General features: G+C 45.0%; 1 protein-coding gene across 6 annotated transcripts in view; it reads right to left on the reverse strand.

Annotated features, from left to right (window-relative positions):
• Positions 1-27,412, reverse strand: part of Garnl3 (GTPase activating Rap/RanGAP domain like 3) — a 204,984-nt gene that overhangs the window by 86,318 nt on the left and 91,254 nt on the right. For all 6 annotated transcript variants that reach the window (XM_045148042.1, XM_045148062.1, XM_004671646.2 and 3 more), the window contains one exon: positions 18,339-18,413. In XM_045148042.1, coding sequence (XP_045003977.1) covers positions 18,339-18,413 — 75 coding nt within the window. The remainder of the gene's footprint in view (positions 1-18,338; positions 18,414-27,412) is intronic.

Raw genomic sequence — 27,412 nt, forward strand, 5'->3', positions numbered from 1 at the left:
AGGAGACAGACAGAGGGAGAGAGAGAATTGGCACACCAGGGCCTCAGCCACTGCAATCAAACTCCAGATGCTTGTGCCACCTAGTGGGCATGTGCGACCTTGTGCTTGCCTCACCTTGTGCATCTGGCTAATGTGGGATCTGGAGAGTAGAACATGAGTCCTTAGGCTTTACAGTCAAGTGCCCTAACTCCTAAGCCATCTCTCCAGCCCATGAAGACTTAAGTTTGATCTCTAGTACCCTCCTAAAAAGTCAGGCATCAGTGCCATGTGTAATAGCTCTTCTGATATTGATACTTCTTAGTGAGTTGGTGGTCAAGGAGGCTCCTGAGACCCTCAAAATGATATAGGCTACTGCCAAGGCTTTTTTGGCTTCCCACCAGAACTAGATGGTAAGACCCTATTGTTGAAGACACCACATGCTTAGGCTGCAGGTCACTGAGAAATCAAGGCAGAAATGAGCTGGAAGCCTCCTCTCTACTGACTGTCATAGTGCGGGAAAGTGCTATGCAACCTATTTAGGGAAGAAAAGTCACCAACACTCTTAACCAGCAATGAATTCTGCAAGCTACACCAGTGGTCAGTCAGGCAAGATGTGCCCACCGGTGCAATAGTGGCATGTCTCTTGTGGGGGTAACCAACTGTTTTTTGACTGGATTTGAGGCCTGCTCCATGGGAGGGAATCCATACCTGGTTCTGAAAACCTAATCAAAAGCCTATGGCTGGGAAAGTCATAAAGTCCCAGGGAGGAAGCTACTACTATTGTTTGGCTAAATGGATGCATCATGCCTACCAAATTGCCCTCTAAATATTTGTATCAGGCTGGAGAGATGGCTTAGCAGTTAAGCGCTTGCCTGTGAAGCCTAAGGACCCTGGTTCGAGGCTCGGTTCCCCAGGTCCCACGTTAGCCAGATGCACAAGGGGGTGCATGCGTCTGGAGTTCATTTGCACAGGCTGGAAGCCCTGGCATACCCATTCTCTCTCTCCCTCTATCTGTCTTTCTCTCTATGTCTGTCACTCTAAATAAATAAATAAATAATTAAAAAAAAAACAGCCATTGTCAGGTGTTCACATTTTAAATATTTGTATCTATGCCCATATATTAGTGTTGCTTTCACTTTTGGTTAGAGAAGCTTCTCTTTTCAGATGATGGTGACCAGTGGGGAGACTCAAAATTCCTCAAAGTGCTGAGAACTGACAGCTGAGTATTTAGCAGTAAATGAGACATCTCTATCACACCCTCCAAAGCTTAGGGAAGAGGTGGCAGAAAGACTGTAAGTGCCAAAGGAAGGAGAGGAATGCTTTGGAACATTGTCTTCCAGACACAAAAATGGCCAGTGCATTCATAACCTCATGGCTGTTGTTATGTGCACAAGACCTGCATGATATTGGGCCTATGAACATGTTATCATGCCAAAAAATGATATCAAAACAGAAGAGGGGCTAGTTAGAAAGAAGAGGGGGCTTAGTGGAGGAAAGACAGAGGACAAATGAGGATGGTGGGAGGGGATGAAGATCAGGGTATATTGCATCCATGTATGGAGGTTGTTATAAATTTAAAAAATTAAAATAACTTTTTTGGCAATCATTGAGAGAATATGTCAAATGGCAGAGAGCCAGTGATTTAATGAATTATGCATGGTAATGGCTCTTCTGAGGCTGAATAATTCCTAGATTTCTAGAGGGTTCCCAATTGGGTCATGGTATATTCTTTTAATAGATTGCTGGACTTGGAGATGATTGATGTATTACAGTTGCTAGTGAGATGGAGCTGCAGGCCTCTACATGTCCATTTCTGCCACAAGCTTAGGCTTGTGTTATGTTATAAGGTGAATGTGGAAGCTGTCAGTGCCACCGCTCGGGAACCACAATCACCGAGAGCTCCACAGGCCAAGTAGCAGGGAGAAGCCCTTGCGTGCACTGTCTTTAGCATTTCTAGCACCAAGTTCTCAAGTCAGACTCCACTTAACTCTCCTCTTTAAAACTGTGTGTGTGTGTGTGTGTGTGTGTGTGTGTGTGTGTGTGTGTATGTTTATTTATTTAACAGCCAGACTAGCTGACTTCTGAGCATGTTGGGATCACAGATGCATGTGCCACTTTGCATCTGGCTTTATGTGGGTGCTGGCTTTACAAGTGAGCACCTTTAACCTTTGAACCATCGCCCCAGCCTCATTAGCCCCACTCTTGATGATGAAGAAACATGAAGCTGAGACTTGAAGAGTTTAAGAATGTTGTCAGAGGATGCAGAGAGTTGTGGTTTTCTTTTTCTTTTTAAAAATCTTAGTCATTACATCAACGTTTATGCTCTTTTTACAAATAGCCTTCATTTTTAAACCCTGATGGGAATAAAACTATAGGTCAAAGAGTCTTTATATTACTGTGCTCTTAAAATTTTAAAAACAAGCTATTGTTATACACATACAAATTTTTTATTTGGAAATGATTTTAAGCTGTAAGAATAAGAATAGTGAAAAAAAATCGCAAGATTATAAAGACCACAGAGCACCCAAATGCCTTTCATCAGATTCGCTTACTGGTAAAGCCCTGGCCCCCTCTCACTTGCATGTATCTTTGTGTGTGTGAGCATGTGCACGTGCACGTGAGTGCACACACAATTTTTTTCTGAGCTATAAAAGACTCAGTTGCATAAGTAACAGTTCTTTATCTCTCAGTATTGGAGTGTATACTTCTTGGGAGGAGGGGTCACAATACAGATATTTTTCCTGATGCTGGGGATCAAATCTGGGACTACATGCATGCTAGGCAGGGGCTTAACCACTGCTCTACATTCCCAGCCCCACAATGCAGCTTTACAACATCAACACTATATCACTTGCTTTCCAATTTGCTAACTCAATGTCATTTACCGTGTTTCCCAACTCAGTACAGGATCATTTGTTGTCATGTCTCTTCAGACTCCATAAAGAACATTTCTAGATTGTCTTATGACACTGGCTGATTTGAAGAATGTGGCAGTCACCTCTCCTGCAGTTTTAAAGTACAGAATTCCTCATTTTGTGGTGTCTGATGTTTCCCCATCAATTGATTCAGATCTGTGTACCTGTCCTGAACACTATGCAAATAAGGCTTGTCCACAGCTTGTCAAGATAAGTTTGTTCAAACTGCCCACCTGCTCCTCATTGGCAAGGTTAATTCTGGTCACCTCTCCAAGGTGTTTCCTCCTTGCTTTGACCTTTTGGTGTGACTCAAGAGGAGTATGTGATTGGATTCAGTTCCTTGTAGGATTTCCGCATGATTCATTCTCAACAGTCTCTAATCTGTAACCATGAACCCCTGGCAATTCTCCCGGCTGACAGATTGTTCCATTATGCAACCAGGCAGCACACAGCTAAGGCATGAACCTCTGACACCTGCTGACCCAGCAAAGGGGTGTCCAGCTCAGGAAGATGGTTTGAGCCCACCAGATTCTATTGCATCATGATCCTGAGGCCCTGGAGCCTGCAAAGGTTCAGCAAAGCTGAGAGAAGACTCTATGACCTCAGCACAGCTAAGCTTCTGGAGTCTCCAACACTTGTATGGCCCAGAGTGGCACCTTCCAAGTAGAGAACCACTTTAGCTCAGGGCTAGTCAAATTGGTTGTAGTGAACATGCCTAAACCCATTAGGCACCTGTTCAGGATCTCTCTTGGTGAAGCCTAAATTCTTTTATTTTCTTGGAGGGCTAAGATGAAAGCCAGCCCCTCCAGCATTTTCCCCCCACCTCTCTCTCTCTCTCTCTCTCTCTTTTTTTTTTTTTTTGTTTTTGAGGGAGGGTCTCATTCTAGCCCAGGCTGACCTGGAATTAACTACATAAGTCTCAGGGTGGCCTCAAACTCCTCTTTTTTTTTTTTTTTTGTTTTTGAGGGAGGGTCTCATTCTAGCCCAGGCTGACCTGGAATTAACTACATAAGTCTCAGGGTGGCCTCAAACTCATGGCAATCCTCCTACCTCTGCCTCCCGAGTGCTGGGATTAAAAGCGTGCGCCACCACGCCCGGCTTTTTTTTTTTTTTTTTTTTTTTTTTTGAGGTAGGGTCTTGCTCTAGCCCAGGCTGACCTGGAATTCACTATGGAGTCTCAGGGTGGCCTCGAACTCACGGCAATCCTCCTACCTCTGCCTCCAGAGTGCTGGGATTAAAGGCGTACGCCATCACGTCCAGCAAGCCCATTATTTCTAAAAGGGCTTTCGGCCTGTATCAAAAGTTCAAAGGAGCCAGGTGTCTCAGGCCACCCTGAGACTGAATTCCAGGTCAGCCTGGGCTAGAGCAAGACCCTACCTTGAACACTCCCCGCCCCTCCCCCCACCAAAATGCTCAAAGGCACAGAACATGCACTCAGGACTCTGAAGCTCTTATCTCACTCAGTCCCACCCCACCATCTAGGGCTGAGCTTGGCAAGATGCAACCAGCATCTTACAGGAAAGGAAGGGGTGTGGGCAGTGACATGTCTTGTACCTCTAATGAGTGCCAACTGCTAGCTATGAGGTCATTTTTGAGGATTGAAGTTACCTATTTAAATTACATCTTCACTGAATATTAACTGAAATGGAGGGGGAAAATCCTCCAACACCTCAAAGTCGTGAGTCTCACAGCACAAGACACCTCCTCTCCTTTGTTAAAAGCACATATGATAAGGTGCAAAGACAAAAATATACACAGGAACTGACAAAAGAAACAAGAGAACCAAGGAAAAACCCATCTGTCCAGGACCTCAGAAAAGATGCCCATGGGCTCTGGCTTCTGATGCATGGTAGCATCAGACAGCAAAGGACAGACCAATCATCTGTTATGTAGTTCCGGCGTTGTAGCCACTGCCTGGCTTGAGACAGGAAGTATTTTCAATATTTAAGATGGTTCCATGGGGCTGGGGGAGGTGGCTCAATGGCTAAAGGGATTGCTTGCACAGCCTACTGGCCCAGGTCCATTCCCCAGTACCCACATTTGTTTGGAGTCCTTTTGAGTGGCAAGAGTAACTGGTGCATCCTTTCTCATTCTTGCAAATAAATTAAAAATTATACTTAGTTACTTGTGAGGAGACATAAAGACAGAAAGAGAGAGAGAACATGTGAGTGGTATGAACATGCCAGGGTGTCTTGCCCTGCAAGCGAACTCCATATGCATGCGTCATTTTGTGCATTTGACTTTATGTGGGTATTGGAGAATCAATCTCAGGCTGGCAGATTTTGCAAGCCAGTGCCTGAGCCATCTTCCCAGCTCCCCCCATTTTTTTTTAAAGGATGGCATCCATGTTCATTCTCTAGACATTAGCTATTCACAACATCAAAGATAATCACTCTCCTAATTTCTATCACTATGGGTTACTTTTTCTTGCTGTTAAGACTTTGAAGAAATGAAACTAGAGGCAAGAGAGATGGCTCAGGCAGTAAAATGCTTGCCTTAAAAGCATGGGGACCTAAGTTTGATCCCCAGAACCCACACTGAGGTTAAAAAAAAAGCTAGGTGTGGTAGCACATGCTTGTAATTCTAGTGCTGAGGAGGCAAAGACAGAAGGATCCTTGGGGCTTTCTGGCCAGCCAGTCTACCCTAATTGATAAGCTCCAGGCCAAATGAGAGACCTGTCTCAAAAAAGGTAGATTGGGGCCGGGCGTGGTGGTGCATGCTTTTAATCCCAGCACTCAGGAGGCGGAGGTAGGAGGATTGCCATGAGTTCAAGGCCACCCTGAGACTACATAGTGAATTCCAGGTCAGCCTGAGCTAGAGTAAAACCCTACCTCAGGAAAAAAAAAAAAAGGTAGATTGTAGCTGAGCATGGTGGCACACACCTTTAATCTCAGCACTCAGGAGGCAGAGGTAGGAGGATTGCAGTGAGTTTGAGGCCAGCCTGAGACTACATAGTGAATTTCAGGTTAGCCTGTGCCAGGGTAAGACCCTACCTCAAAAGGAAAAAAAGGTAGATTGTGATCCTGAAGAATGACAGCCCAAGGTTGTTCTCTGGACTTCATTTGCACCTGCACACACACATGCACCTATACACACATGCTTCCACACATTTAAAAAAAAATGAAATCTTGGGCTGGAGGGATGGCTTAGTGGTTAAGGCATTTGCCTATGAAGCCAAAGGACCCAGGTTCGATTCCCCAAGACCCACATTAGCCAGAAGCACAAGGTGGAGCACGTTGTCTGGAGTTCATCTGCAGTGGCTGGAGGCCCTGGCATGCACATATTCTCTCTCTCTCCCTCCTTCTTTCTGTCAAATAAATAAATAAAAATATTTAAAAAATGAAATCTTATCATGTATAGTCATTTGAGCCAGGCCCTTTGGTCCTTCAACATTATGTCTGTGACATTCACTTTGCTACTTGCAAAGTGGGTGACTCTTTCTCATCACCATGTCATCCACTGGATGAACACACAGCCCTGTGTTCACTCCCTTGTTGACGGACATACGGACTGTATGTGATTAAAGCCACTGTGAACGGTCTGTCTTTTAAGGGATGTATGTCCTTCTCCCTGTGGGGAATACATCCTGGACACAATGAAGTATGCACTCAGTTTTAGAAGAGATTTTCAAACACATTTCTAGAGAAGATCCACTGTTCAATACTATCAGCAATATATGCCAGGATTCTAGTTGTTTCTCAAATAAACTCCTAGCATTTCAGTCCTGTTCATTCCAGAAATTCTGTGGTGGGTACAACTGCCCACCCTACTGAGGGAGTCCTGACTCTCATTATTTTAGCCTCAAACTTCAAAGTCACCGGAGCATCTTGTCCTCGCTGCCCTTTGTTTTCAACTCCATTGATACTTGTGGGAAAATGAAGGAGGATGGCTGAACCTGGCCTCAGTGTTTTGAGGTTAACTGAATTAAAATCCACAACTAACACCCTGATTTTCTTTAAAGTTCTCACTGACTTCAGGCAAGGAATTCCCACAAGGCAAACATTCAGGCTTTAAATGAGACCTAGAGTTTTATATTATGACCATAATTTCTCGGTTGCCTCCAGAGTTCAACAGATGGATTAACTTTTTTTTGTTGTTTGTTTTTTTCGAGATAGAGTCTCACTCTAGCCCAAGCTGACCTGGAACTCACAGTGATCTCCCTACCTCTGACTCCTAAGTGCTGGGATTAAAGACATGTGACACCACACTTGGCTAATGAACTGACTGACTTTCTCAGTTGAATTGCTGAGGTAACATTAGAAGATAGGATTTTTATTTTTACTTTTTGGTGTTTTTTTGTTTGTTAATTTTTATTTATTTATTTGAGAGTGACAGACACAGAGAGAAAGAGGCAGAGAGAGAGAGAGAGAGAGAGAGAGAGAGAGAGAGAGAGAGAGAGAGAGAATGGGCACGCCAGGGCTTCCAACCACTGCAAATGAACTCCAGACGCGTGCGCCCCCTTGTGCATCTGGCTAAACGTGAGTCCTGGGGAACTGAGCCTCGAACCGGGGTCCTTAGGTTTCATAGGCAAGTGCTTAACCACTAAGCCATCTCTCCAGCCCTTGTTGTTTTTTTTTTTGTTTTTGTTTTTGAGGTAAGGTCTCACTCTAGCCCAGGCTGACCAATAGAACTCACTCTGTAGTCTCAGGGTGGCCTTGAATTCACTGTGATCCTCCTACCTCTGCCTCCCAAGTGCTAGGATTAAAGGTGTGTACCACCACACCCAGCCTACTTTAAAATTCTATTTATTTATTTATTTTTATCTGAGAGAGAGAAGGGGGCTAAGAGAGAAAGAGAGGCAGATAGAGAGACAGAGAATGGGCACACCAGGGCCTCTAGCCGCATGCACATCACTCCAGACATATGTGCCCCCTGGTGCATCTGGCTTACCTGCAACCTGGGTCCTTAGGCTTCTCCGTCAAGTGACAAAACCTGTCTCCAGTCTTTTATTTATTTATTTATTTTTGGTTTTTCAAGGTTTCAAGGTAGGGCCTTACTCTAACTCTGGATTCTCAGGGTAGCCTTGAACTCACAGCAATCCTCCTACTTCTGCCTCTTGAGTACAGGGATTCAACGCATGTGCCACCACGCCCAGCTCCTTTTTTTTTTTAAAAAAAAAACAGAAAACAAGTTTGTTTTTTTTTAAGTATGTATTTAAGGGGCTGGAGAGAGAGCTCAGCAGTTAAGGTGCTTGCCTGCAAAACCTAACAACCAGAGTTCAATTCCCCAGTACTCACATAAAGCCAGATGCACAAAGTGAGACCCTACCTCAAAAAAAAAAAAAAAGAAAGGGATGAGGTGGGATTCCCTCCTAACTCAGGCTGACCTGGAATTCACTATGTAGTCTCAAGGTGGCCTCGACATGCCTTGCAGGATTCCCTCCTTTTAAAAATGTTTCTATCATGGAAAATGTTAATAAAAGTTAAAAAAACATGTTTCTAGAGTTGAGAATGTAGCTCAGTGGTAGAGCACTTGCCTAGCACACCTAAGGCCCTGGGTTCAATCGCAGCACTGAAAAGAAAAATAAAAAAATGTTTCTAGAACTACTAAAAAGCTTGCATTTGCAAAACAGTGGGTAAGAGCATCCCTCTGGAAGGGCCACAGGGACACCGACAGACACGGTGACATAACCAGTCAGATCCGCTGCTTGCTTTTCCACTTCATCAGAGGCTGGGCTCGCTTCGTGCTGAGTGTCTGTTTTCTCTTTCTAAGATGGTTGTATTTATTTGTGGGCAGTACCACACCTCCATCTCTGCAGCAGGCAGGTCACCTTTAATTGTGGGCCAGCTACTTCAGCCTGTTTGCCCTTTGCTCTCTTCCTCCCTTTTGCTTGTACATTTTTGGTCAGAAGATTTATCCATTCCCATTGCCTTTTTTTGGCTTCTTTTCCATTTCTGCAGGTGCAGGTTTAGCAGACAACCTGACCAGTCTGTGCTTGGGCTCCTCCTCCACCACCCCTTTGGCTGAGCTAACCTTCTTCTTGGCCATGAGTCAGAGTGAGAAAGAGGCAAACAGAAAGAGAGAGAGAATGGGTGCGCCAGGGCCTCCAGCCACTACAAACTCCAGACGTTGCGCCCCCCGTGCATCTGGCTAATGTGGGTCCTGGGAATGGAACCTGGGTCATTTGGCTTTGCAGACAAGTGCCTTAACTGCTAAGCCATCTCTCCAGTCCAAACTTTTTTAAAAAGAAAAGGACATTATATAAATAATTCTGGAACTTGTCCAGTCTTGAAATTTACACATTTCTTCTATGGTAGTATATATACCTCTACTTTCATTCTTTCTTTTCTCTTTCTGGGGTGTGTTTGTGTGTATGCACATGTGTGTGCACTATGGCATGTGTATGGAGGTCAGAAGACAACTTTGAGGTTGGCCCCTGCCTTCCCCATGCTTTCAGGCAGGTCTTCTCTGTTTACCACTCTGTGGGCTGCGGTGGGTGCGCGAGAGCCTACCAGCTGTGCCACCGGCAAGCAGCAGCTGCTCCTCCTGCCATGTTAACTGCTTATTAAATTCCTTTTTGCTTTTGTTCTTCAAGGTAGGGTCACTCTAGCCCAGGCTTGCCTGGAACTCATTCTTTTTTATTTATTTATTTTGGTTTTTCAAGGTCTCACCCTAGCTCAGGCTAACCTGGAATTTACTCTGTAGCCTCAGGGAGGCCTCGAACTTACTGTGATCCTATCTCTGCCTCCCAGGTGCTGAGATTAAAGGCATGCCCCACCACACCCAGTTTAGAACTCATTCTCTAGAGGATTTCTCCTGCCTCTGCCTCCCATCTTTCATTGCTGGGACTGTAGAAGCCCTGCACACTGTCTGGCTTTTTAACGGAGTCTGGAGATCTGAACTCAGGCACTCATATTTGTATGGCAAGTATTGTAGACACTGAACCATTTCCCTGGCCCTGTGCTTCATTCTTTTTTTCCAGGCAGGGTCTCACTCTAGCCCAGGCTGACCTGGAACTCACTCTGTAGCCCTAGGGTGGCCTTGAACTCACAGTGATCCTCCTTCCTCAGTCTTCTGAGCGCTGGGATGAAAGGCGTGCACCACCACATTGGCTTCATTCTTTCTAGTAGTGACAGCTAGGCACTGCAGTGTGTAACTGTACAATAAATATTATGATTATTACTCTATAGATGCAAATTAAGGTTGCTTCCAGGTTTTCTCCCTGCTTAAAATATGGCTAAAATACTCACTGAACAGAACTGCTGGCCAAATGATACACATTACTGCTAATTGTCCTCCCAAGAGATTGTATAGTTCCCATCTCCCCAACAGTATGTAAAAGAACCTTTCCCTTGCTAACAAAGAGACTTAAAAAGCTGAAAGACTGTCCCCATTGCTCTGCCATCTACTAATTGATACATAACAGGGAGCAGTGAGGGACTCCCCAGTGATCCGCCCGGTGGTCACACTCATTAATTAATAATCTGAGTGAGCACACAGATGGCAAGACAAGCACATCCGAAGGAGACATTAAGCTGCTTGGTGGGTTAGCTAATAGGACAGGTGATGGAATCAAGATGTCACCAGCACTCTTGACAATTAGCAATTAAAAGATTTTAATGAGATTATATTCAATGTGGACTTTGCAAAATCCAACACTTAGGTACAAAACATAAGCTGCTCAACTACAGGATGGGGAGGCTAGACACTGCAGGGCGAGATTTCTCCCGTTCCTTATCTATCAGGAAATTAAAACCTGGAGACATTGAATCTTGGGTGTGTAAGTGTAAAACTAAGGTTTAAACCTAGGTCCGTTTGACTGTAAAATTGTCTCTGCTACACCATGACGCTGCCTCCCATCTAAATAACAGCCTTATGAACTAGACGTGGGCAGCACAAGGATCATAGTATAGGCTCATAGTCTTCAGAGCACCTCTAGCAGGGGAGGGGACGGGCCTGCTCCCTCTGTCTGGAGCCCACCCAGAGCTCTGAGTTCAGTTGAGAGCACTTCGGTGCACGAGGCCCTGAGTTTGATTGCCCAGTACTATAAATAGATCACACAAACACTCATGTGCACAAGTACACACACAAAATAAATGTCTTCAATTGGATATGCTAATCATCCTAGCTTGATGATTATAAAACAGATATATGATATTTTAAAAAATATTTTTATTTTTATTTATTTATTGCATGGAAAGAGAGAGAGAGAGAGAGAAAGGGAGGAACGGAGGGAGGGAAGGAGAGGGAATGGGTATGCCAGGGCCTCTAGCCACAGCAAATGAATTCCAGATGCATGCACCACTTTGTGCATCTGGCTTCATGTGGGTACTAAGGAAACAAACCCAAATCGTCAGGCTCTGTAGGCAAGTGGCTTAACCAATGAGCAATCTCTCCAGCCCTGTATGTTGTTACTGAAATTTTACATTGTGGGATTGGGGATGTAGCTCAGTTGGCAGAATGCTTGCCAGACATGCACAGAGCCCTGGTGTTTCATCTCTAGTACCACCTAAATCAGGCATGGTAGCACATAATCCCAGCACTCTGGAGGTGGAGGCAGGAGGATCAGAAGATCTAGGTCACCCTTGGCTACAGAGTAAGTTTAAGGCTAGTTTTTAATATGTGAGACCCTGTCTCAATAAAACAAAAAGTCTTATATTATATTTCATAAATATGTACAATTATTATCATGTGTCAATTAAAACCAAGTGCATTTGAAAACAGAAACTCTGACATGTAGTATGTACTCGGAAGTATTCACTAAGTTTTTAGTGTTATTAATACAATTACAGAAATAGGAATGAGAAATTAGTGAAGAAGTCTAAGTGGGGGCTCAGTATAATAACTGAGGGTGTGATGGTTACTCTCAATCATCAACTTGATTGGGTCTAGAATCACCTAGTTGATAAATGTGGGCATATCTGTGAAGGAATTTCTAGATTAGGCTCATTGAGGTGGGAAGACCCAGTCTAAACATGGGTAGCACCATCCCATAGGCTGGGGTCCTGGACTGAATAAAAAGGAAAGCAAGCTGAGCATCAGCATCCATCTCTCTCTGCTTCCTGACTGCAGACATGATGTGACCATCGGTCCCAAGCCCCTGCCACCATGCCTTCACTACCAGGATGGACTGGACCCTTGATGGTGAGCCAAAAGAAGCCCTTCCTTCCTTAAGCTGCTTTTATTATTTTTTATTTTAGAGGGAGAGAGAGACAGACAGACAGGCAGGCAGGCAGGCAGACAGACAGAAGGAGAGAGAGAGAATTGGCAGACAAAGGCCTCAGCCATTGCAATTGAACTCCAGATGCTTGTATCACCTAGTGGGCATGTGTGACCTTGCACTTACCAGACCTTTGTGTATCTGGCTTATGTGGGATCTGGAGAGTTGAACAGGGGTCCTTAGGCTTTGCAGGCAAGCAGCTTAGCGGCTAAACCATCTCTCCAGCCCTTAAGTTGCTTTTGTCAGGAATTTTGTGGCAGCAGCAATGAGGAAAGTAGCTAACATGTTGGTGGTGAGACTGCCTCAGGTCTTGGGGTGAAAACAACTGATGTCTTCGAATGCTGGAAGGCCTGTCATGTTATGGAGGGATCAGGGTTTTTTTTTGGTTGTTTTGAGGTAGGATTTCACTCTAGCCCAGGCTGACCTGGAATTCATTTTGTAGTCTCAGGGTGGCCTCAAACTCACGGTGATCCTCCTACCTCTGCCTCCCGAGTGCTGGGATTAAAGGTGTGTGTCAACATGCCTGGCAGGAGGGCTCAGTTTTACATGAGGGCTATGGAGCACATAAATAGAAATTTTACGTAGAAAATGTAGACAGTTCAAAGGGAAGAACTTTCTACCAATTAGCAATTCTGATAAGTGGAGCTATTTGTTTTGCAGTATGGAATAATGGAAATGTGTGTGTGTGTGTGTGTGTGTGTGTGTGTGTGTGTGTGTGTGTGTATGAGTAGTACATGCATGTAGGTATGGATGAGCATCTGCATATGCCTCATGCAGAGGCTGGAGGAAGACACTATGTGTCTTTCTCTGATGCTCTCTTCCTCATTTTCCTGAGAGACAGTCTCATGAAGGGGGAGTTCCCTGCTTTTCATCCAGGCTGGCTGATCAGAAAGCCCCAGTGATTCTTCTGTTTCCACCCCTCAGACCTGGGGTTACAGGTATGTTACAGGTATATGTGGAAGTGCCTAGCTTTTTACAAAGGGTCTGGGAATCAAGCTCATGTTTGCACAGCAAGCACTCTTACTCACTGAGCCATCTCCCCAGCTCCATATTTGGGTTTTGACCCCAGTTCTTGGCACAGACCTCCTCAAGCTCTTAGAATTTCCTGAGTGAGAAGGGTGAGAGGGGCATCTTTTGTACCAAGGTAGGAACTCGGCAGAAAGGTGTCTAGGGACTACAGAGACCAAGACTTGATTAGAGCCTTGGAATTTTCAGCCCTATCTTCCGACTTCCAGGGAGAAGAGAAAGGCTGGGACTGAATCCATCATTAGTGGTCCATAATTAATCAACCATACCTATGAAACCTCTGTGAGGCCTATGGAGTTCTGTGGGCTCAGGGAGCCTTCAGGCTGGTGAACACTCAGGGGAGGTGACCCTCCAAGAGGTGGCAATGGAGGCTCCTCAGCAGTCCTCAGCCCCTTACCTGCTATATGCACCACCTAGTTCCACAAGAGAAAATCACAAAATGCTTCACACTGAAGTCACAGATGATAAAACTGTTATACTGTCTAAAGAAACAAGACAAACCTGACATCTAAGGAAATAGAAAAATATAAAAAGTGACCTTGCTCTCCCTAAGGAGCTAATGGAAGTTAATAGTTGCTGGGAAGGGAGAAAGTGGTGGTTTAATGTGCATGCAAGCCAAATTAAACTAAGTGGGTCAAAAAAAGACATCAAAGGGCCAGGTGCAGTGGCGCACGCTGTTAATCCCAGCACACAGGAGGCAGAGGTAAGGGGATCGTCATGAGTTCGAGGCCAGCCTGAGACTGCATAGTGAATTCCAGGTCAGCCTGGGCTGGAATGAAACCTTACCTAAAAAAGACATCAAAGTAGAAGTGGGGCAATTTGGGAAGGAGTTCAGCAAGAGGGGGTGGAGCACAAGAGAAGGTAATGGGAGGTGAATATGATCAAAAAAATAAAGAAAAATAAAGTAACCATGCAGTCTTAGATTGGGCATTGGTTTCTTAGCATCAACAACCTAGATAGTTTTAGATTTAGAGACTCTGCTTCACAGGGCATGGTCAAAACATTAAAAAAAAACAAACAAACCCATGTGTGGTGGTTTGATCCAGGTGTCCCCCATAAACTTTGGTGTTCTGAATGCAAGGTTCCCCAGCTGATGGCAATTGGAAATTAAAACTTCCTAGAGGCACTATATTGTTGGGGGCGGGCTTATGGGTGCTATAGCCAGCTTCCCCTTGCCAGTGTTTGGCACACTCTCCTGTTGCTATTGTCCACTTGATGTTGGCCAGGGGGTGATGTCCACCCTCTGCTCATGCCATTGTTTTTCCCTGCCCTCATGGAGCTTCTCCTCCAGTCTGTAAGCCAAAATAAACTTTTATTCCCAAAAGCTGCTCTTGGTCTGGTGATTTCTGGCAGCAATGTGAACTCAACTGCAACGCCATGGAATGGGAGAAAAAAAAACAAACTTCAAGTCATATATCTAGAACAATAAAAACTTATATCATTCTAAAATAAAAGGAAAGGGGCTGGAGAGATGGCTTAGTGGTTAGGCATTTGCCTGTGAAGCCTAAGGACAGAGGTTCAAGGCTCGATTCCCCAGTACCCATATAAGCCAGATGCACAAGTGGGCACATGCATCTGGAGTTTGTTGGCAGTGGCTAGAGGCCCTGATGCGCCCATTCTCTCTCTCTGCCTCTTTCTCTCTCTGTCTGTCATTCTCAAATAAATTAAAAAAAAGTTTTTTTTAAAGGACATTGGTTCAAGGCTCGATTCCTCAGGACCCACATAAGCCAGATGCACAAGGGGGCGCATGCGTCTGGAGTTCGTTTGCAGTAGCTGGAGGCCCTGGTGCGCCCATTCTCTATCTACCTGGTGTATGGCAGGGCCAAATAACATCATGGCCAGGTGAACGGTGTTGGACAACAAAGTGAATGGTGATTTCAGCAGCACCACATGAAAACTCCATTCATAGAGATGTGGGTTTCCTGCAGACACAGGTCCCAACAGGGTCAGAAGTATGCATCAGTGGGGTGACTGTTTGTTCCTTGTGGTTAGGCTGAAGTTTGGCACAATGGGGTGGCAGAACAATGAGCCTCTCTGATGTCTGGCACTCAGGATTTCCAAGCAGAGACTTGGGATTGTGGCTGTTGGTTTTCGAGCAGCAAAAAACAATGACTGAGGCAGGATAGAAAGACTGGGAAAACTGTAATGCTATAGGAAGGGGGATATAGAAGGAAAGAGGACCTAGGAGGAAAAGGAAGGAGGACCCAGGAGGAAGAGGAAGGAGGACATGCGAGGAAGGAGGGTCTCCCCCTGCTCTGCTTTTACTGACATTTCAAACTTCAAACACCACTGAAAAAACCAAGTACTTCACCAAAATAAAACCTTAAATCTTTAATGATCTCCTCATTCCTGGGTCAGTGTACCAACTTTGTTTATTAAGAGAAATCTTTTCACTTTTAACCTGGTTACAAGTTACACTCTTTGAAACATGTTAAAATGTGAAGTGATTTCCCAGCAACCTTTAGGAATGTAACTCGAGAGCCACCAAACCCCTATATATACCGATTTTAAACAAAATTAACTGCCACCCTCCTTTGATGACCCCATACCTATTTGGCTACGTCATTCCTTTGTCCTCCTGGACTGTAACCAAACCTGAGTGTCCAGGTGTGCTTTTCTTTTGTTTCCTTTCCAGGAACACCCTCTTCTTTCTACCTTTTAATAAAATCTGCCTCACTGTTTCTTCCTTGAATTCATTCTAGCATAAGAGTCACCAACTCAGGGTTTTGCCTGGGGAGAGTTCTCTGGTAAAGGAACCCCCCAGGCTGCCCCGAGAGTTAAGACTGAGAGTAACGAGAAGAATTTCTGTCCTGTTCAGTGACAACTTGATTCTCTGGCTCCTGGCTTAGCCCAGGGACACACCAGACTTCCTGTTTTTGATAATAAGATTATCTTCTCTCAGGACCTGGGCCACATGGGGAGGTTGTTTCTAAGTGTCAGAAACAAACTTACTTCTTCCGTGTGTGAGACTGACATTGTTCTGGCTGTCATTGGTGGACATTTTTTTCAGGGGGTTGGCCAATGGAGAGGGTTACCATGTTGGGCAACTAAGGTCCAATGATAAGGTGAGCAATGATTCCACAAATGCTGTGTGGCCTTTCAAGTTAAGCCATGGAAATTGTTAGAAAAGCAATGTTGGAAATATGACAGTGGTTACCATAGCAACAATAACCAATATGAAGATAGTTACCAGGTACTGGATGCTTACTAACACCAGGTGTAACACTAAAAGCTTTGCAAGTTCACTTCACTGAGTCATTTATTTATTTTTATTTTGGTGGAAGAGAGAGAATAAGAATGGGTGTACTAGAGACTCCTGCCACTGCAAACAAATTCTAGACACATGGGCCACTTTGTGTATCTGGCTTTATGTGGGTACCGAAGAATTAAACTCAAGATGGCAGGCTTTGTAAGCAAGTGCCTTTAACCACTGAGCCATCTTCCTAGACCAAGTCTTCATTCTATCCTAGGCTGACCTGGAACTCACTGTGTAGCCAAACTGGCCTTGAATTCATAGCAATCCTCCTACCTCAACTTCCTGAGTGCTACACAGAGACACAGAAAGAGAATGGGCATGGCAGGGCCTCCAGCCACTGCAGGTAAACTCCAGATGCATGCGCCCCCTTGTGAATCTGGCTAACGTGGGCCCTGAGGAATTGAGCCTTGAACCGAGGTCCTTAGGCTTCACAGGCAAGTGCTTAACCACTAAGCAATCCTTCCAGCCCAGCATTGAGTACTCTTAATCATCCTAAAACAGTTTCTGATTTACAGAAGGAGAAACTGAGGCTCATAAGGCTTGGTTCCTTGCCCAGGGCTGGGGGGCCGCAGGTAGACAGAACTTGAGTCCAGGTTTGTCTTGAACTCAGGTGTGTGAGCACAAAGCTGGAATACTGAAGTATGGTGATGAGCCACCTTGCTAAGAGGCAGCCAGTAAGGAAAGAAATGGAGGCATCTGATCTGTACTATACTCTGAAGTTCTGGGGCTGGACCCAAAGAGAGTGGGCAGAGGCATTGGCAGTTTTAACGAAGAAAGAAGCTGGGCGTGGTGGCGCACACCTTTAATCTCAGCACTTGGGAGGCAGGGGTAGGAGGATCACCGTGAGTTCGAGGCCACTCTGAGACTACATAGTGAATGCCAGGTCAGCCTGGGCTAGAGTGAGACCCCACCTCGAGGAAAAAAACAAAACAAAACAAAAAACCACCACCAACAACCAACCAACCAAAATAATAATAATTTTTTTAAACCCCCAAAAAACAGAAGAAAGAAAAGTTTAGTGATCCCTGTGGCCTGCCACAGGAAGTGGCAGAAGGACAGTCTGGGCCTAAGGAGTAGTAAGTAGTATAGGCCTCCTTTCCTGGTGGCTTCATGAATAAATAAACATTATAGTCACATATGTCTTTTGCACATCTCTTCTAGGCTCTGGACTTGTTTGCATATGAGGGCCAAGCTGAAAGGCCTGGCAAAGTGGAGGAACTGGAGTTGTAACAGAAGCAAAGGACTTTTCTTGGATCTGCTGTCACCAGAACGCCTGTGTGTGTCACCTGATTTTATGAGAGAATTTTTTTTCATGTGTAGGGTATGCACGTGCATGTGCAGACGCCCTCACAGGTGTGGAAAGAGAGTAGAGGGGAATGGTAAGTACTCTTCCTCAGTTGCTCATCCATGGATTTCCTTGAGATGGAATCTCTCTCTCTCTGGATGCAGGCAGAGCTGGTTTTTTGTTTTTTTTTTTCAAGGTAGGGTCTCACTCTAGCTCAGGCTGACCTGGAATTCACTATGTAGTCTCAGGGTGGTCTCGAACTCACAGTGATCCTCCTACCTCTGCCTCCCAAGTGCTGGGATTAAAAGTGTGTGCAGAGCTGTGACTTTTCATAAGCCCCAGTGGTTCACCAGTCTCTGCTTCCCATAGGACTAGGGTTACAGATGTGCACTGCCATGCCCAGCTGTTTTGTGGATCCTAGGGATCAAACTCAGGTGGTCTCAGGCCCTCATGCTTGAGGCAAGCAGCACTATCCACTGAGCCACCTCCTCAATCCTCCCACAGATCTCTTGAAGGAAAGGTATAATTTCTAGCACCTTTCATGCCAGTGCGATGGCATTTCTCTTCATGAGTACTTCAAAGAAAGCTCTGGAAACCTAAACCTCCAGTTACCCTTTCCAGAGCTCTGTTTATGGGAGTCCTCTGTGGTCATAAGGAGCACATCCTGTCCACTGCTACAATTGTGTGCTTGATGACAGCACGGGCGGGTGTCCTTACCTCATCTGTAGAGCCGTTTTCCACTCTGAATCTGCCTGCTCTTTGGATGGCTCCATCAGCATCACTGGAAATAAGCTAGGAAAAGAGAAAAGAGGGCTCAGTACCATTTGCAATGCTTCTCTGTCTGTGGGTCCCTCGTATAAGTAGCCAGCCTGAGCTAGGGAGGCCAGCCTAGAAGATAGCCTTAGGAGTCCAAAAGCAAGATCAACCTAGCCTGCCTTGATCCTATCAGGAGCAGAAGACACCAGCATCAAATCCATACCTGGACATTTTCCCAAACTGCAAAACATTAAAGTGATGCTCTTTGGAAAGATCCTCCCTCTCTCCCTCCCTGCTTTCTTCTCTCCCTGCTTTCCTTCCTTCCTTCCTTCCTTCCTTCCTTCCTTCCTTCCTTCCTTCCTTCCTTCCTTCCTTCCTTCCTTCCTTCCTCCCTCTCTCCCTCTCTCCCTCACTCGTGTATATGTGCATTCGTATATGCATGCAACGTGTGTATGTACATGCACATGTGTGAGTGTGCATATATATGTGGGCATGTGTGTGTGTGGAGGCCAGAGGTTGATGTTGGTGTCTTCCTCCACTGCTCCCCACCTTACTTACTAGGGCAAGGGCTCTCACTAAATCTGGAGCTCATGAATTTGGCTAGTTTATTGACCAGCTTGTCTTGAGGGACCCCTGGCTCCTCCTCCTCCTCCTGAGTGCTGAGGTCACAAGTGGGCCGCCACACATTTACATGGGTGCTGGGGATTTAGATCCAGGTCCTCACACTTGAATGGCAAGCACCTGACTGACTGAGCCATCTCCCAGCCTCTGGAAAAACAACCTTAATCCATATCACATGTGGACAAGTGTCAGCTCACAGATGGCAAGACCCAAAGCCAAGTCTCAAATCCAGCCTCCTTCCCAGGAAAGCACAGAGAACAATTAGTGGCTGGCATAGACTCAAGGCTTTACTAACATCAGAAAGTCCTTGGGCTTCATTCAGTTTTAAACAGTTTCCAAAAGACCAATGAAGCCCTTCCAGGCAGGCTGTGTTTCAGTGCTGGCAAGGTGGTACTTGCAAATCGACAGTCTTTAAGGAGTCAGGGCTAGACAGAGGTCAGTGGAAAGGAGACCAGAGCACGCACACCAGTCATAACATTACTCACTCAATGTCTCCTACTTCTAAAGTTCTCCGAAGCCACTTGGGAAAATTATGTGTCATCTCTCAACCTTTTAAATCTACTGGCTATTTGTAGCAAAGGTCTGCCAGCAATCTCCACACCCCAAACTTACCACACCACACTTGCCCAGAGGGGTGCTTCCTGCCACTCTAACTCAGCACTCACCCCCCAAAAATGCATTCTCTGAAGAGATATGGCTATTTCATAATTTCACCAGTGTTTAAGAGACACAAGACTATGTAAAATTAAAGGGAAAAATTTCACCTCTCCCACAAATTCCCCCAAAGATAATGATTTTTTAAAGACTGGGAACTTTTTCCTCAAGGTCAATATAAACAGTATCCAGTACTCACTGAGTGCTTCTATAGTCCATGTGCTCTTCTGCCCTAACTTGTGCATCTCAATTAATGCATTAATAAATGAAGAAGCCACCACAAGACACTGGAGAGGGTAGGATCAAGACTAACTTAAATCTTCTACATCTTCCCTCCCTCCCTCTCCTCCTCTCCCCTCTCTCTCTCTCCTCTCTAACTCTTGTATATTAGTTATGTTTTTCCTCAATTTCTTAGTGGGCACTGACCTGTAACCCCCACTTCCAGCTTGGGGCTACAATCCACAATGAGCTTTTGATCAGAGAAACCTACAAGGTTTCCCAAAACAATGACAGACTTCTGTCAGAGTACTTGATGACCCACCAAAGGCCAGTGGTAAGACCCTATTGCTGAAGACTCCATACGCAGCTGACACGTAAAATGGAATGGCATGACTGGAAGCCAGGAGAGAGTCAGTCCCCAGACAGTCAGTGTGTCTAGTGCCAGAAGGTGCTACATGGGTGACTGGGGGAAATGACCAATATCTGTCCAAGCAACTCATTGTCTAACCTAATTAGCAACAAATAACCTGATGTGATGCCCACACAAGTGCAATAGTGGCACACAGCCATGGGGGGAAACCAACTGCTCTTGATTTGGCTAACTGATCCCCTCAGTGGTATGAGACCCATAGCTAGAGCTGGGAAACAAGTCAGAACCATACCTAAACATAAGCCCACTCTCCAATATCAAGCTACCATCAATCATGGGCTACAAGAGGGCCTACACCTATCAAACTTTCTATCAAAAAAGTAATTGTTATCTCAATTTTCCGGGTGCTAACTTACTCTCCGTTGAAGAATCTGCTTCTCTTTTTCAGGTAGATGCAGATCCTAAGGAGAGAGCTGCCCCAACATACCTCAAAAGGGGCCCGACTGAAACTAAGGACAATTGGCGAAACAAGCAAGGGTGATGTTTTCCTGATGAACCAGATATCAGCACATGGGGTAAGGAGACCAACACAGAGAAAAATCAACTCCTATCAAATCAGAGAGCCAGAGCCTCAGAGGCCCCCAACACCTCAGCACTGAAGCAGACCAAAAATGAACCCAACATGGCTCAGGGAAATTTTGCGGAAGAGAGGGTGGAAAGAATGTCAGAGTCACATGTTGGGTCATGATATGCAGACACTTTTATTGTACCAATAACTGTGGGCTAACTCCACAATGCACGACCCATTTACATCATCAAAGAGGGTCCAATGGGAGGGGGTTGATCATGGATGAGCCTAAACAATGGTACCAAACTGCCTGATTTGCTAAAAAGAAAACTAATAAATTAAATTAAAAAAAAAACCTAGCAAAAAATAAATAAATAAATGAAGAAACCAAGGCAAGGGAAAGCCAAAAATAAAAAATAAAAATCACAGGTGAGGTCACATGCCCAGTTGCCAGAAGCGGAGCAGGCAGTCACAGGAACACGTGACTCACCCAACTGGCCTACCCTAGAAGGTGATAAGGCCCACATTTTACTCCTCATCTTTAGCTTGCAAAATAACTTTTGACAACACCAAGACCTCTATGGATGTGGCGGGCTATTGCCACATACATACACAGGCACTGTCAGAAAACTGAGGACGAGCAGGAGAGTTCTACATTGCCCAAGCAGAGGTCTAAGCCAGGTGTGGTAGCACGTCCTGTAACCCCAGAAGCTGGGAGGCAGAGGCGAATGGATCAGGAGTTCAATGGCAGCCTTGCTATGTATCACGATCCTTTCTCAAAAACCAAACCAAACCAAACCAAAACACTGGCCTGGCGGAGTCTTTGGCTCCTGTTAGGTGACTTCTTATGCCTTGTGAATGCCCTGTATGACGCTTTAGGAGATTTGGCCACACTGGTGAATAATCTTGTGATTTATGGCAGGACTTTTGGTCATGTGGGATAGCTCTACTTTGATGGGGCTCGAGGCTAGGGTCAGCCATGTTCTCAAGCTCCACGGAAAGGCCAGCAAGCCTCTGGGGTTAGCAGTGCTCTCTGCATGCTCTCGCATATGTGGTTAGGCTGCACTGATACTGCTCAGGATGCCTTTGGGAAGGACACTTGGCGTACCATGCTGGGACTCTCCCATATTCTTGCCTTGCCTTGGCACTGCCTCTGCAACTGGTGTGAGAAGACAGGGTGATCCTGGGCACCATTCTCTATTTCTACACAAGTGCAAGATGAAGTCAGGTCTCCAGGGACATTGCCATTCTCATGGGGCAGCAGGGAGGCACCAGGATCCGTGTCCTCCTGGCCAGCAGACAGCCGCACATGGTCTGTTTCAGTAAACGGCAGAGAGGATTCAAGTATAGTACAGCTGCCATGAGGGCTGTGGAGAAGCACTTTAGGATCACACCGGGACTTGGCAGGAACAGAGCGTCACTACCAGGCTCATCATGACTCCTGCAGGTATGGAAAGGGACAGGGGCACTCATCCTTACCTTTCACTCCTGAAACACAGGGTGGTAGATAAAGTTCTCGCCACAGTCTCAGCTATGGTGAGAACTTTCATTCACCATTGACCCACACATCCATGGGACAAATAGAAACTGAACATCTACCACGACATTCTAGACACTGCCAGATTCAGAACTTCATGCCCTTTTCCTTTGCTGAGACAAGAAGAGAAGGCACAAGGAAATGTTCAAGAAGGAGGAAACATGTTTCATGGTTTGAAGGAACTTAGTGTCTTCCGAAGTCAAGACCACAAAATGCAGAATGACACTTAACTCAGATCTCAGGGGAAGATGTCTACCACTATTACCTCTACCATCTCTTCATCCTCATCTTCATCAGAGGCACTGGCATCTTTCACCTGGATGACTGTAGCTGGCTCCTAACTGGTCTACTCATCACGACTGCTCTTTCCACACCACTCTTCACATAGGAGCTGGTGGTTTGTGGCCCACAATCCCAGCTCTGTGCAGCACCACCTCTTCCCGCCAGAGGGCGGGCAAGATACAGCTCCGATCCTGACTTCCCAGCCTGGGCAAAAGGGCTCTTGTGAGTTCCAGACCACCAAGGACACTTGCGGCTTCCATCCTTCCTATGGTAACTTATTTGTGCTGGATTCTTCTGCAGCACGTCCTCTGCTCCCTGAGGGCAGTGACTACCTTCATTGGTTGCCACCTCTGAATGTCCAGAGCTAAGTATACCATGTCTTGTAGCCTAGACATTCATTAAGCATTTATAAGCAGATAAGTGAATAGCTGATGGCCAAGATCCTATTGAAAATGATTAAAGGCCCATAACAATGGGGTTCAGCCCTGGAAGGAAGGGATAGTTCATTACTTATGGAAGAAATTTCAAAGGCATTGTGCTGAGTTTTTCCTCTAGGAAAAGTCAAAGTGAAGAAGAGAAAAGCAGCCTGAGTCACCATGTGCAAGAAGAAGGCAGCCTGGAGTAACCTGATCAAATCTTGCACAATAAAACTAACACCTCAGTGTGGACTGAAGAGGCCTTCCCAGATAGAGGTGAGGGCAGGGGAGTGGCTTAGAAGAAGGTCCTGCCAGTTGCAGCAGGCTGGCATGCACAGTGGTGGACCCAGTGATGTCCGTCTGTCCTACTCTATAGCTGGTGCAGGCAGCTATGGTGGCCAGCACTATGAAGATTGTCACACCAGTTGATACAAAAGCAGAGTGGCCCAGCCAACTAAGGGACAGGTCATTTCTTCACCTGTTCTCTTTCAATTACTTCTCTTACTCCACTGATAAGACCATAGAAGATCTACACTGATCCCTTTGTTAGAAAAATGGACTCGGGCTGGAGAGATGGCTTAACAGTTAAGGTGCTTGCCTGCAAAGCCTAGGAATCCATGTTCAACTCCCCAGGTCCCACATAAAAACCAGACACACAAGGTAGTGCAAGCTCAAGGTTGCACACAGGCACAAAGTGGCGCATAAGCACACGGTGGTGCACACACACAAGTTGGTGCATGTGTCTGGAGCTTGATTGCAGTGAGTGGAGATCCTGGTGTGCCAATTTTCTGTCTCTGTCTCTGTCTCTCTCTCTCATAAAAAAACAAAACAATTTAACAAAAGAAAAATGGAGTCAGTAGTGACTCAGCCTCCTCCCAGAAATCCTCTCCTCTAGCTCACCCTGTGGCTTACAGCTGTTAACAAGGTCCCCGCATGCCATTCTCCACAGTGTCAGAATTGTACCCAAACACAAGGCTGGAACACATTTTTGATGGAGTGGCCCAGCACTTGACGTGCTTCTCTCCACTTGCAGGTGGGAGAGGTCTTGACTGGCACGTACAGAGTTGCATTCAGAAGGAGTAGGAGGAAGAGGAGGAGGGAAGAGAAAATCATATGATCTAACTATTATTTATTTGAGAGAGAGAGAGACAGAGGTACATGTGCCACTTTATGCATCTGGCTTTTTATGTGGCTACTAATGAGTCGAACCTATGCCAGAAGCTTACAAGAAAGTACCTCTATCAAAATCTAAAAGGATATAAATAAATCATATGGAAACCTACTTTTTTGGACAATGGAACACTCAGGAGCTGTAGACTGTTGGTAGAAAATTTTCAGTGCCAGGGATGGGATGGATACCTTCCAGTGAATTGTTGCCCAGAGAGGTCCCTGATGCCCCCAAAACATTATAGGCCATTGCCAAGACCCTTGGTTTCCCACCAGGAATACATGTTAAGACCCTATTGCTGAAGACTCCACATACTTGGGCTACAAGGCCACTGAAAAATCCTGCTGGAACTGAAATGATGACCTCCTCCATGTAGACCAGCTGACAGAAAGCTGGAAGAAGCCATTCTGCATGCAGCTCAATGGGAGAGAAAGAAATAACCAGTGAAGATACTCAACAGTGGACATTGCAAGCCTTATATTTGGCCAGCCAGGCCAAATGAGCCAACGGGTGCAATAGTGGCATGTCTATCATGGTGGAAACCAAATCACCCTCTAATTGGACTGGCGGCCTGCTCCATGGGAGGGAATACATCCCTGATACTGAAAACCTACAACAGGGGTAGTCATGAGTCCTGGGGGTGTAATTTCTGCTGCTGTCTGGCTAAATGTATATACTATGCTTATCAAACTGTCCAGTAAGCACTTCTCTTAATGTTCATACCCTTATATTAATGCTACTCTCACTTTTGGTAGAAAACCTTCTCTTTTCAGATGACACTGACCTTGGGATGACTCAGAAGGCATCATGGTGCTGGAAAGAAATGACGGGAGTGCTCAGTATTGCAATATCTCTATCACACTTTCCAAGGCTCAGAGTCTAATGTGGAAGAGGTGGCGGAAAGTATGTTAAGAACCAAAGGAAGGGTAGGACTCCTTACAATGTGCTTCCCCCAGACACAAAATGGCCTGGCTATCCATGACCTCACAGTGCCTGACACTACCTACACAAGACCATCATAATAGGAGGGAAAAATCATGACATCTAAATAAAAGAGGGACTGATTGAGATGGGGAGGGGATATGATGGAGAATACAGTTTCAAAGGGGAAAGTGGGGGAAGGGAGGGCATTACCTTGGAATATTTTTTATAATCATGGAAGTTGTTAATAAAGAAATTTGAAAAAAAAAGAAAGTGCCTCCAACCAGGGAGCTATCTCTCCAGTCCACAAATTCATCACTTAAAATATGGAAACTGACGTAAAGTATCAGTACATGATTCTATGAAACAGACCAGCTACAAAAAGCACAAGGGAATTAAAAGATATATCTAGTTATTGTAATAACTTGGGAAGTATGGAAATGGAACAATCTATGACCAGCTTTTATATGATCAGCATTAATTCCTGGTTGCTTTTCTTTCTTTCTTTCTTTTGAGACAAGGTCTTATGTATTCCAGCCTGGCCTCAAACTTGCTATGTAAGCCAACCAAAGGCCTTGGATGTCTGTTTCTCCTACATTTTAAGTGCTGGGATTACAGGTGAGTGCCACCACTTCTGGTTTATGTGGTGCACAGAGTAGAACCAATGGCTCATGTATGCCAGGCAAGCACTCTGTTAACTGAGTCACATCCTTAATTACTGAATTTTAAAAAGCAATGACCATACTGAAACAATACTAGATATTGAGAAAAATATCCCAAAGAGTAAGCTAAAATAACAGCCTGAGATAGAGAAAAATGACTGTCAAAAACAGAGACATATTGGGGTGGGGTGGGACAAAAGGAAGTATGGCCTGGGGTGTAGTTAAGTGGTCTTTGGGAAGAGAGCCCAGAAGTAACCAGATCATCCCCTAGGCTAACTACCTCCTCTGGCAAAGTTCCCTACCTGATCTAGACCCCAACTAGGAAAAAAGCAGAGGACAAGGCAGGCTGTGTCTTCACAGCTCCAGAGCCAGCACAGGGCCCATGGTGAGTCTTTGAGAGAAATGTCCGAAGAGATGTTCATTTGATAGCTCTGTCCCTTACCAATACAGCTCTGCCTACTTGCTAGTTCAGTGATTGGTAAGATTTTCAAAATTTATTTATCAGAGAGAGAGAGAGAGAGAGAGAGAGAGAGAGAGAGAGAGAGAGAGATATGGATGGAGAGAAATGGGCACACCAGGGCCTCCAGCCATTGCAAACAAACTACAGACACATGCGCCTCCTTGTGCATTTAGCTTACATGGGTCCTGGGAAATTGAACCAAGGTCCTTTGGTTTTGTAGGCAAAAATGCCTTAATCCCTAAGCTATCTTCTCCAGCCTGATTTTTGATTTTGATTTTTTTGTGTGATGCTGAGGATTATACCCAGGGAACACACACACACACACACACACACACACACACACACACACACACACACAGTTGGTAAATTAGAACACAAAATGGTGAAAGAAATGGAAGGGGTAAATAGAATCAGTTTTAGATGAGTGTTGTGGTACATTCCTATAGCCCTAGCCTTCAGGAGGCAGAGAAAGGAGGAACTCTTGTGAGTCCAAGATCAGCCTGGGCTAAATATAAGACCTTGTCTGAAACAAAACAGAGCAAAATAACTATCTGCTCCCAAAACTGACACCCACAAACATGTAATAAACATTAAAAACTAACATAAGTAGAAGTTTATAAAATTATTATAGTAGGAAATTTTCATGTTTTTCTGATAGATCAAGGCAAAAACTAGCAAGAACCATTAATAAGCACAATTTAATAAATAGCATATAAATAAAATAAATAAAAAGGGCCTCATTATATAGCCCAGGCTGGCCTCAACCTCATGATCCTCATGCCTTAGTCATATGAGTTCTGGTATTGCAGATATATGCCACCACAGCTGTCCATGAACTTATTCAACTTCAAAATACTCAGCTAATATTGAGTAGAAAGCATAAAAAGTCCTATAAAATTTCATAAGAGAGAAAAATTCTTTAAAATTGTACAGGTCATGTTTTAGCATAATGCAGTTGAATGAGAAATTCAGTTCAAAAGGCCAAGCAATTGAAAATTCAAAAATACAGACTTGAAGAAACTCTTGGCCTTAACAGGAATAGTAAGACAGGGCATTACTTAAACATCCACAATGAGGACAGTACTACTAGCAAAGCATGTAACACCGCAAATGCTTGAGTGAAGGAAATTCATATTCTCCAATGCTTTCATTATTAA

The sequence above is a fragment of the Jaculus jaculus genome, chromosome 1 (genome assembly GCF_020740685.1).
Source record: "Jaculus jaculus isolate mJacJac1 chromosome 1, mJacJac1.mat.Y.cur, whole genome shotgun sequence".
NCBI lineage: Eukaryota > Metazoa > Chordata > Mammalia > Rodentia > Dipodidae > Jaculus > Jaculus jaculus.